The sequence below is a fragment of the Alexandromys fortis genome, unplaced genomic scaffold (assembly GCF_014885135.2).
Source record: "Alexandromys fortis isolate MF-2015 unplaced genomic scaffold, M_Fortis_MF-2015_v1.1 scaffold_299, whole genome shotgun sequence".
Taxonomy (NCBI): domain Eukaryota; kingdom Metazoa; phylum Chordata; class Mammalia; order Rodentia; family Cricetidae; genus Alexandromys; species Alexandromys fortis.
This window is the reverse complement of record NW_026068187.1, coordinates 713,467-723,947: the sequence shown is the minus strand read 5'-3', so window position 1 is coordinate 723,947 and position 10,481 is coordinate 713,467. Positions and strand designations below refer to the sequence as shown.

The 10,481-nt window shown below is 44.0% G+C and overlaps 1 protein-coding gene and 1 pseudogene across 1 annotated transcript; one reads left to right on the top strand and one right to left on the bottom strand.

Annotated features, from left to right (window-relative positions):
* Positions 1–4,182: 4,182 nt before the first annotated feature.
* LOC126492777 (NADH dehydrogenase [ubiquinone] flavoprotein 2, mitochondrial-like) lies at positions 4,183–4,886 on the top strand (annotated as a pseudogene).
* Positions 4,887–5,340: 454 nt separating this feature from the next.
* Positions 5,341–7,837, bottom strand: LOC126492790 (late cornified envelope protein 1C-like). The gene is made up of 2 exons (XM_050129368.1): positions 7,689–7,837; positions 5,341–5,970 (listed from the first exon to the last, which is right to left on the bottom strand). The coding sequence occupies exon 2, from the start codon at positions 5,945–5,947 to the stop codon at positions 5,513–5,515; it is 435 nt and encodes a 144-aa protein (XP_049985325.1). The 5' UTR covers positions 5,948–5,970; positions 7,689–7,837; the 3' UTR covers positions 5,341–5,512.
* Positions 7,838–10,481: the final 2,644 nt, after the last annotated feature.

The following is a 10,481-nucleotide window of genomic DNA, read 5'->3' as shown; positions in this document are numbered from 1 at the left end:
TTTAATGATATCAATTAACAGTTTTTACTGAGTACTGTTATTTTGCTGTGATGGTGGTAGTGGTGGATGTGGTGGTGGTGTGTATATATGTATATATTTCCCCTCATTTGGTTTGCCGCTCTGAGATTCCTTATTCCCTGTATTTTCTTGGGTGAGTTTAACATTTTTAGGTTGAAGTTTTTCTTCTAGTATCTTTTGTAATGTTGGATTTGTAGACGGATACTGTCTAAATTTGGTTTCATCATGGGATACCTTATTTTCTCCATCTATTGTAACTGAAAGTTTGGCTTGGTATAGTAGTAGTCTGGGCTGAAATGTGTGATCTATTAGAGTTTATAGGATATTTTCCAGGCCCTTCTGGTTTTTAAAGTCTCTGTTGAGAATTCAGGTGTTATGTTAGATCTGCATGTGTAGGTTTCTTGGTCTTAATCTCTTTAAACTTTCAATGTTCCTTCTTTATGCTGTATGTTTAGTGTTTTGATTATTATATGCTGATGGGAGTATCTTTTCTTGATTATTATGTGCTGAGGGAACTTCTTTTCTGGTCCAGTTTATTTAATGTCCTATAAGCTTCTTATACCTTGATAGGCATCTTTATGCTAGGAAAATTTTCTTCTATGATTTTATTGAAAACATTTTCTGTGTCTCTGACAAGATTTCTTCTTCTTCTTCCATGATTGCTATCATTGCCACATTTGGTCTTCACATGGTGTCTCACATTTTCTAGGTGTTTGGGGCCAGGATATTGTTACCTTTAACATTTTCTATGACATTATCCATTTCTTTTATTATGTCGTTAATACCTAAGGTTCTCTCTTCTATTGTTTGATGGTAAGACTTACCTCTAATATTCCCGTTTAAGTTCCTAAATTTTCATTTCCAGATTTCCCAGTTTGGGTTTCTTTTATTGACCCTATTTCTACTTTCAGGTCATAAACTATTTTATTCATTTCCTTCATCTGTTAGTTTGTGTTTTCATAGGTTTTTTTCTTAGGGATTTATTCATTATCTCTTTAAGGACATTTATCATATTCATAAAGAAAATGAGCTCTTTTCCTCATTCTTCAGCTATGTTGTAATTCTCAGGGCCTACTGTGGTTTGGTGTCTCTAGTGGAGACACATTGTCCTGGCTGTTGTTGAATGTGTTTTTACGCTGCCATCGAGGCATCTGGAATGGTTGTATTCTAGGTACTGATATCTGGTCTTGTCTTTGTTAGATGGATATCTCGCTCATTGTTTTTTGTTTCCCTTCCTGGCTCATTGGAGGGTGTCGTAGCTGTGTGTTTCCTGGTAGAGATTTTTTCTGGGATCCTGGTAGGTTTAGCTACTGGTAGTTCTGGGTAAAACCAGTGTTTGTAGGTATTGAGAACTGAATTAGAATTGGTTAGGAGGAGGATGCTGAAGGAGTCCACAGGAGGGAGGAAAGCTTAGTGTTCCACCAGGATGTTTAGTTCCCAGGATGGTTTCAGAGGGTGGAGAGGCCACAGCAGATAGTCTGCTACAGAGTGGGATAATACTGACTGGGGCAGGAGGGGACATTAAACTCACTCCCCTCCTTAGGGTCTATGTTGACATATGGGTCAGGGAAAGATCATAAAACTTCCTTTGTTCAAACCTAATGCTTGGTGCCCTAACTATAAAAGGTGGATTCTGAAACTAACCTTTTACCATAGCCATCTCTGGCTGTGGTCTCAGCTAGCTGATAAGCTTCTGTGCCCCGCGGTGTTTTTTTTTTTATTATTTTTTTTTTAATTTTTCATTTTTAAGTTTGCTTCTGGTTTTCCTGGGATATGGTTTCTGGAAAAAAAAGTTTGCTTCTGGTTTATTAGACTTGGTGGTGATCCCATCTTTACGCAACCTCCCCCTGGACCCCAACAAACAGTTTTTACCGGCTGAGTCCTGTGTTTTGATTACTTTAAAATTCCATTCTTTACTGGAAACTATTTTTAGGTAATGTATTGTTTTTCCTTTTTAAAATTTGAATTCCTTATTGACTCTCTGGGAGTTTCACATCATGCACTCCAATTCTGCTTACATCCTGATCCCCCATATCCTCGCCTATCCCTGTTATGCCCCTCCACAAAAGAAAATAAAACAGTAAGAAAGCAAACAAAGTTACAACAACAACAACAATAGTACAAAAATTTCTTTGTTTCTCCTTCTCCTGCCTTCCCAGTACCTCTTTATTCTTCCTGGTGTCATTCCGAGCAGTGTACCATACAGTGTGACCTTTTCCCCATCAGTTCTACTGTCAAATGCTCACTGCAATGAGTCACTGGTCTGGTTCAAGGCCTCTTGGTTTCTGGTACACCATCCTCACTGGATCCTCACCAGAACTGGGATATCCTGTGACCTTCTCTGGGATATCTTATGGTGCCCCCCAGTCTTGGAAATCTTGCAGATATTGTTCCACAGGTCCAATCCTCAGGAGCTCCAGCAAGTCCTAGAGAAGGTAAATGCTAGGAGTCAACCCAAGGCCCAGCTGTGAGCCTGGTCATTCTGGGCCACAGCTGCCCACTGCCTCAGGCAAGGGGGCAGAGTCAGTTCCCCTATGTGCATGCCCTCAGGGTTGGTTCAGCCTCTCCTGTGGTGAGGGATGGGGGTTCCTTGAAGGTCAGGGCCAAATCTCTTTCTCTAGTGGGCAAGTGGCAAAGCTTTCCCAGGGCATTGAAGGGTGGAACTGATTCAGCATGTCCCTCTGATTTCATTTCTCATGGTTCCTAAGGCCTCTTGAGGTGATACAGGCCACAGACATCAACATAGACCCCAGCTGCAGCTGGACCATGGACCCAGAAGTGTCACCATAATATATTGTATGAATTTTTTAAGTTTAATTTATTAAGCAACTCTATGACACAATGCCCTAGTTAATGTATTTGATACTATTTTACATGATGGGTCTCTTTCTGGGTAATCTATCTACTCACTTTGCCTCTGTTGTATTTTTTCAGGAATAAGATCTAGTTTTGGCACCTGAAGGATTTGCACTTTGCTGGAGAGGTCATAAGGACTTTAAAACAACCCTCTTTATCTGATTGGATCTGCATAAAGGAAGTACTATCCTCCGGTTTCCAGGAAGCAAAGAGCAGGAAAGGAATCTAAAAGACTGATTAAGATCCTCAATTATGCTTACTCAAGTGCAACAGCAGGCATGTGGTTCCTCTGCCTCCACATGGAAGGGCTGGCATAGGTGAGCCATGGCAGATATCCTGACAGCATAGGTCAGCCATGGCAGATACCTTGATAACTCTAAGCCTCTCTGGCCTCTGTTTTGATCTTGAAGAATAGACTGGAGGTGGTCTTGTCTTCACAGACATGAATGGTGCACAATGAGGGACCTGTGGCTCATGAACCTGCTTGTTTGGGATTAGCCAGTCAGTGGCAGCCCTTGTAACAATTCACGATAAGAATGTGGAGAACAGGACAAGGTGTGGTCTTCAGAGAATGAGGAGCTGAATGTCCCATCCCATCCTTCTGGACCATTCTCTGGAAACACTGTACCCTGAGTTTGAAACAGGGAGTGATAATCACAGAAGTGTCAGGAGCTGCTTATATTGTTCAGATAACATCAGGATCCTGGCCTCCAAAACAGATGGGAGTTGTGGGGAATTCTCTTTTGGAGAAGGAGGGATTTTCATGAAAGAGGGAGAAAAATAACTCACATCCAGTCTTTGTAGGGGCCACAGAAGTCGGTCCATTCCACCCTGACTAAAAGAGAGTTCAGGCCTATTCTTGTTCCTTAATGACAAGCGGTTTGACTTAAGGTTTGGCTACTGACAAGGATATCTTGACCTAGGGTGTGGTTACTTGGTGTTTGGGGTATTAAGATGGTAATCACTTTGCTTGTTCTTTGCACCATGATTTAAAAAAAAAAGTCTTTTGTTTTCTTTCCCTCTTGTCAATTGGGATATTAAAAGATAATAAGAAATAAATGTGTGCACATTCAATATTCACTGGATTGCCCTCCCAGTACTGTCCTATGTCTCTGTGTTTCTTTTGTATCTGTTTCTTCTGCCCAACACTTTTGATCAACACACCCTACCCTGGAACGTAGGGACAGTCAAGGCTGGACCCTGACAAGTCACCTTTGCTTAACACTGGGTCAAGAACTGATCAGAGGCCAGTCCCGTTCCTCTGGAATCAGCCTAGAGCAGTCAGGATTGAAGAACTTTGTGTCCACCATGTTTTTCTTGGCACTTTGGGCCAGGGCAACTGAGCGGTGGCTCAGTGGGTAAGACATATAAGGAATTTGCATAAGACAGCTGTTCAAAATGGGGCCGGAGGAGCCTTATTTGTGCATAGAGATACTCCTGAGAATAACCCAGATACTCCATTTGATTTCACACCAGAAAACTATAAGAGGATAGAGGCAATAGTGAAAAACTACCCAGAAGGGCAGAAAGCAGCAGCTGTGCTTCCAGTCCTGGATCTAGCCCAAGGCAGAATGGATGGTTGCCCATATCTGCTATGAACAAGGTGGCAGAAGTTTTACATGTACTTCCAATGAGAGTACATGAAGTAGCAACATATTATACAATGTATAATCGAAAGCCAGTTGGAAAGTACCACATTCAGGTCTGCACTACTACACCTTGTATGCTTCGAGGTTCTGACAGAATATTGGAGACCCTTCAAAGAAAGCTTGGAATAAAGGTTGGAGAGATGACACCTGACCAACTCTTCACTCTTATAGAAGTGGGTCTGTGTAAAGGCACCAATGGTTCAAATAAATGACAACTACTACAAAGACCTAACACCCAAGGATACTGAAGAGATTGGGAAAGTTCCAAATCCTGGGCGTTTCTGTTGTGAGCCAGCTGGAGGCCTCACCTCCTTGACTAAACCACACAAAGGACCTAGCTTTTATGTGCAAGCAGGCCTTTAACATATACTCAACTGTAAAAACTGTCACTGGAGAAATAAAACATGAGCCTACCTGAAAGAACTGATCAGAGACCCAAAAGGGAAAGACCAGAGAAGTTTACAATGACCTCACAACCTCATACTTGAGCCCTGGGCCATGAAGGATCTGTCAGTCTCCATAAGAATGTCTTAGGCCCTGGGGACTGGGAAAGAACAACAGAGACAATCTTTCACCTCCAGAGTGATAATTATGTGGTTTCTTATCCAACCCTGGAAGAAATTACCCATTTTAAAACATAGATTTCCCCGATATAGATTTTCCCAAGTAAGGAGAGGGTCCCCACCCTTGTCATTTTGGCATACAAAATGCTTTCAGGGCACTCCTCACCCATAGTTGCCAAGATAGACTGCTGGGGTTGCAAAACAAACAAGAGTCTGGTGAGGACCATGGGGGGAAAGGCTTTATTTCTCTGAAACCCAGAAGGGAGGAAGCAATATAGGAACAAATTTAGAAACTCCACAGTTAAACTTCAGTACTGTAGTGACCTCGAGATGGAGGACAGGAGGAGAAGGCAGAATAGCAGGTGGGGCTAGGTCTTCTGAACATGGTTTCCTCCTGCACAGCTTCAAGTGTTCTCACAGCCCAGGTCAACAGCAGCCCCCAGACTGCTGGCTGCTGCCACCACTGCTGCCGCCACAGCATCCACTGCTGCCCCCGCTGCTGCCACAGCAGCCACTGCTGCCCCCGCTGCTGCCACAGCAGCCACTGCTGCCACCACTGCTACCGCATCCAGAGCTGTGACGATGGCGACGGAAAGATCTGCGGGGCCTGTGGTGGCTCAGGCAGCAGCCACCACCACCAGAGCTGCAGCAGCCTCCGGAGCTTGAACCACAGCAGCCCCCAGAGCTGGAGCCACAGCAGCCCCCAGAACCCAGACTGCAGCAGGAAGAGACAGGAGGGCACTTGGGGGGGCACTTAGGAGGACACTTTGGGGGGCACTTTGGGGTCTGGCACTTGGGAGGGCACTTGGGGGCACACTTGGGAGGGGGCTGGCACTGTTGCTGGCTCTGCTGGCAGGACATCTTGACTGGTGAGTGCTCGGGAGCTGTGGGAGAGTTACACAAAAGTCAGATCCAAGTTCCAAGACCACCTTGTCCAGTATTGTCTTTTCAGTTTCATTTCTAGTCCCCTCGTGAGTCTTGCGATCAGACACAGGAAGAGCGCATATGAGGTATTCACCACCTTCACCATTTACTGGGTGCTTTGTTTCAGTGTCTCTCACCAAATTCCATTTAGAATCAGTTAAGCAACACAGTCTCCAAATATACCCAGAAAGTTGATCATTAGTGTAATGGATTAAGTGAAAATGCTGCGGAAGAGAGACAGACAGATGAGCATACCACAAGACCACTCTACAGGTCTCTGAAGGCAGATGGTCCTAGATAGGGAGCCACTCGGAGGGCAAGAGTCAGACAGATAGGCATGCCATGCAGAGTGAGATTGGATATGTATTTAGTGGGTTATGGAAAGGAAGGGGAGAAGGGAGAAGAGAAGAAGAGAGAGAGGGCGACAGAGACAGAGAGAGACAGAGAAACAGAGAGGGGGAAGGGGAGAAGTGGGGAGAGACAAAAGCTGCCTCTTGGAGAGGGAGAAGGTAAAGGAAGGGACTCAGGCTGGAAGCTGAAGATCAGATTGCCTTGGTGGAGGTGGGGAGGCTTGGCTTGTCTCTTAAAGGGATAGGACGGATCATTACATTTAGAATCTCCTGAGTGTCTAATCAATGAGCTCACTCTGTCATATCACCCAGACCCCTGAAAACACTCAGGTCAGTTTAGAGGTGAAAAGCTATTTTAGAAAAGAACAAAGGCATTCCCTTTGGAGGAATTTCAGAAATACTTGATTTTGCAGAAATGTAGCAAGCTATAAGTGCAAAAGATGTAATGGTCTGTCCTGTCCCTTTAAGAGAAAGTCCCGCCCACTTCTCTTCCCCTTCTGCCTAGGCAAGCAGCTCTTCCTTCTTCTTCCAGCCTGCAGGCTCTCTCTCCCAAAGAGGTAGATTCTCCTCGTCCCCCCCTCCTCCCCGTCCCCTTCCCTTTCCTCTCATAACTCACTGAATAACCCATACCCAAACCCTCTCTCTGCATGGAGTGCCTATCTGTCTCTGTCTCTCATCCGCCAGGGCTCCTTGTGGGACCAGCTGACCTGCAGAGGTTTCCCACCCAGCCAGGCTCCCTGCCTGGAACCTGCTGCCCCTGTGGTCCACTTCGCCCCTCAGGGAATGGCACCACAGCTGTTTACCATTACAAAAGGTCCTTGAGATGGATTTGTAACCTTCAGTTTATACATGAAGAAACTGAAGAGAAGTGCGGCTGCTGTCCCTGTCTGGTCCCCAGGCAGCCCGTGGAGCCCTTTCCGGACCTGCTGGCTCCTGCACAAGGCTCCCACAGTGTCTTCCTGTTGACTAATCAAGTGGCTCTTTTTTCTTCCCCTAATACCAGGGTCCTCAGTGCATCATTTCCAAAAATGAACATGACTGACTGACTTTCAAAACTGCATTCCAGCGTCCTCTGCATAATCAAGTGGCCCACATTCCTCAAAACCAGAGGGACACAGCAAACAACAGAAAATAATTTAGTCTCTTTCAAAATGTAGCACATCTCTCCAAATACTCTCAGATTCTACCTCATTCTCTACTTTGAAATACCACCTCGCCCCTACTTTTCTCTCATCACAATTCATGCTTCTTGCAGCCTGTGCAGCCTCCCTCCTGCTCTGACCTGGCCATCCTGGAGAATTACCTGCTCCCGTGCTTGGGACACTTACCTGGGTGATACGCAGTACAGACTCTGTAGACACCTCCAGATGTGAGTGGATGGAAGCATTCTGGTCACGTCTTTTTATCCTGCTCTTAAGCCTGTGAGACAGGGCTTGGGCATGGAGGACTGCCTTCCAACGCCCACATGACTTTGTCACAGGTCATGACTGGATGTTCCTCATCCACCGCTCTCCACTGGGCTCAGACTGCCTGCTCCCATCTAGGAATGTGTTTGCATGGTATGGGAGTGTTTGGACAGAAGAGATGGATGAGCCATCCCAGAAGGCCTCTTCACCCTTCATTCCTAAGTTTCCCTCCACCCTGGCAATGTGCTAATACTTAAGGATTCTGGTCCTCCCAATTCCTTCTTCCTGTCCATGCTAGATCAAATTAATTTTTCATCTAGACCTCTGATTATAGTGGCTCTATGTGAAATGCACTTTTGAGGTGTGTGTGTGTGTGTGGGTGTGTGTGTGTGTGTGAGAGAGAGAGAGAGAGAGAGAGAGAGAGAGAGAGAGAGAGAGAGAGAGAGAAATAGTTGTACTACTTGGTGATAATGCTTCTCCCCAAAGCCCATGGAATCCCTAAATAAAACTACCCCAGTGCCACATATGAGAAATGTTTCCTTGAGTTGTTGGTCAGGGAAGACCAAGAGACTATCCCCCAAAACAATATAGGCCATTACCATTACTTTTAGCTGCCTCCCAGAATTTAAAGGTAAGACCCTGTTTCTGAAGGCACAATGAGTTTTGTACACAGGGCTTGGAACAGTCAAGCTGGGGCTCACCTGGAAGCCTCTTCCCAGAAGAGTGGTTTTAATAGTCTCAGAAGTTTCTATGTAAGCTGCCAAGGTAGAGGAACAATAAGTTGTCCCACCCAGTGACTAGACTGGCAAGATACCCAGAACGGTGAAATGGCAGTGCTTTTATCTGGTGGGTAAGCAATAACTGTTTAAATGGACACAAGGCCCAGTCAGTGGGAAGGAATTTATGCTCGGGGACATAAATTGCCTATTTTCTGGAGAAGTTATAGACCCAAGAGGAGACCCTACTACTGCCAAGCTCCTAAAGCAATATAATTTATGACTGTTTTCTAAATCCTTACCTTATCCACAGGTAAGTGTCAAAGAAGCTCCATCGTACAACAGATGGAGACCATTAAAGATTCACAACTGGCAGAAATGCAGAAAACAGGTAACTACAGGATGCCTATCTCAGCTGATACTTTTGCAGCACAATTGCTAAACCTAAGGCTCAGGGAAACTTGTGGAAGAGAGAGTTGAAAGATTCTAAGAGCCAGAAGCCCTGTGAGTATATGAATAGATTGAATCCCCTAGAAATGAGAGGGAAAAGGCAGCCAGGAGTATTTTCTCAATAATATGATTGCCTGAATGAGAAGACCAGCATGATGGCAACACCAGTTGACATGCCAGTGGGGATGAGGGGAGTTTCACTTGGTCACACCCTGAGGTAAAGAGCTTCAGGTGGTCACTGGCCAATTGAAAGAAGGAGCATCAGTTGCCTTCAGGGCTGACCTCCCTCATAGGTCTAATCCAATGTGGTCAGTCCTGGACACATGCAGCACATATAAGCAAAGCTAAGTAGATTCAATAGTGTGTGTGTGTGTTTGTGTGTGCGCGCGCACACACTCACACAAAAGTAATTTAAAAAGAGGCAAGCAATTATAGAGTGAGAAGGCACATAGGAGATGTTGATGAAAGGAAAGGAAATTGAAGAAGTTGTGTAATTTTATTTTGATCGTGTAAAGATAATTTTAAAGAAAAAATATTCAAAGCTACCATCCACACATGAAAAGGCCATGTGGCATTTTGCTTTTCTGGGTCTGGGTTATCTCATTCAGTATAGTGTTTTTCAGTTCCCATCCATTTACCTGTGAATTTCATTATTTTATTTTTTGACACTTGAATAATATTCAATTGGGTAAATTTACCACATCGTCATTATCCACTTATCAGTTGATAGGCATCTGTTTTGTTTTTATTTATTTCTTGGAGGTTGTGAATAGAGCAGCAATGAACATGAATGAGCAAGTTACCTCTGTAGTACAATACATAGCTACTTTGGCTGTATGCTCAAGAGTTATATAACTGGATCATGCTAAATAAGGATAATGAATGTAATCATATATAAAAATCTTCTGTAAAATAAGTATCATTTGATGACAAGTCTGACTTGGGTTAAAAACAAATACCTTCTACAGATCCCTAGTGCTGTGACTGCTTGTTTGCATTTAATGTACTTCTGTTTACTTTTTAGAGCCTTTTTATTTTTAGTGGCTGGTGATTTGGATGGGGAAGAAGAAAGGCCAAGACTTCAAGACTTGACTCTTTTGGATTAGGAATGTCCTGGGGAAAAGACCAGAGTTTCTTCCATTCAGTGTGTTCAAGGGTGGAAGAGGGTAAATGAATTCCGTGACTTTCCTCTGCCTCCAGAAGACAGTATCTAAGAACTTGGAAACATGTTTGTTATAGCTGCCATCTTTGGGATCAGTGATCAACACTGCAATGTACCAGAAATCCATCCCATAGCAGGGTTATCAGAGGATCATTAGGGCCAGTTGGCATTTAGACAAGGTAGTGCTGATATAAGTCTCTGTCATGGGCTGAGATGCCCAATGTTGGTCACGGTAGATGGGTAAAATGATTGGCATTGAATGTCTGGGGAACCCAAGAGTAAGCAATGTTAAACAGTTATTCCTGGCAAAAAAAAAAAAAAAAAAAAAAAAAAAAAAAAAAAAAAAAAAAAAAAAAAAAAAAAAAAAAAAAAAAAAAAAACACAGGA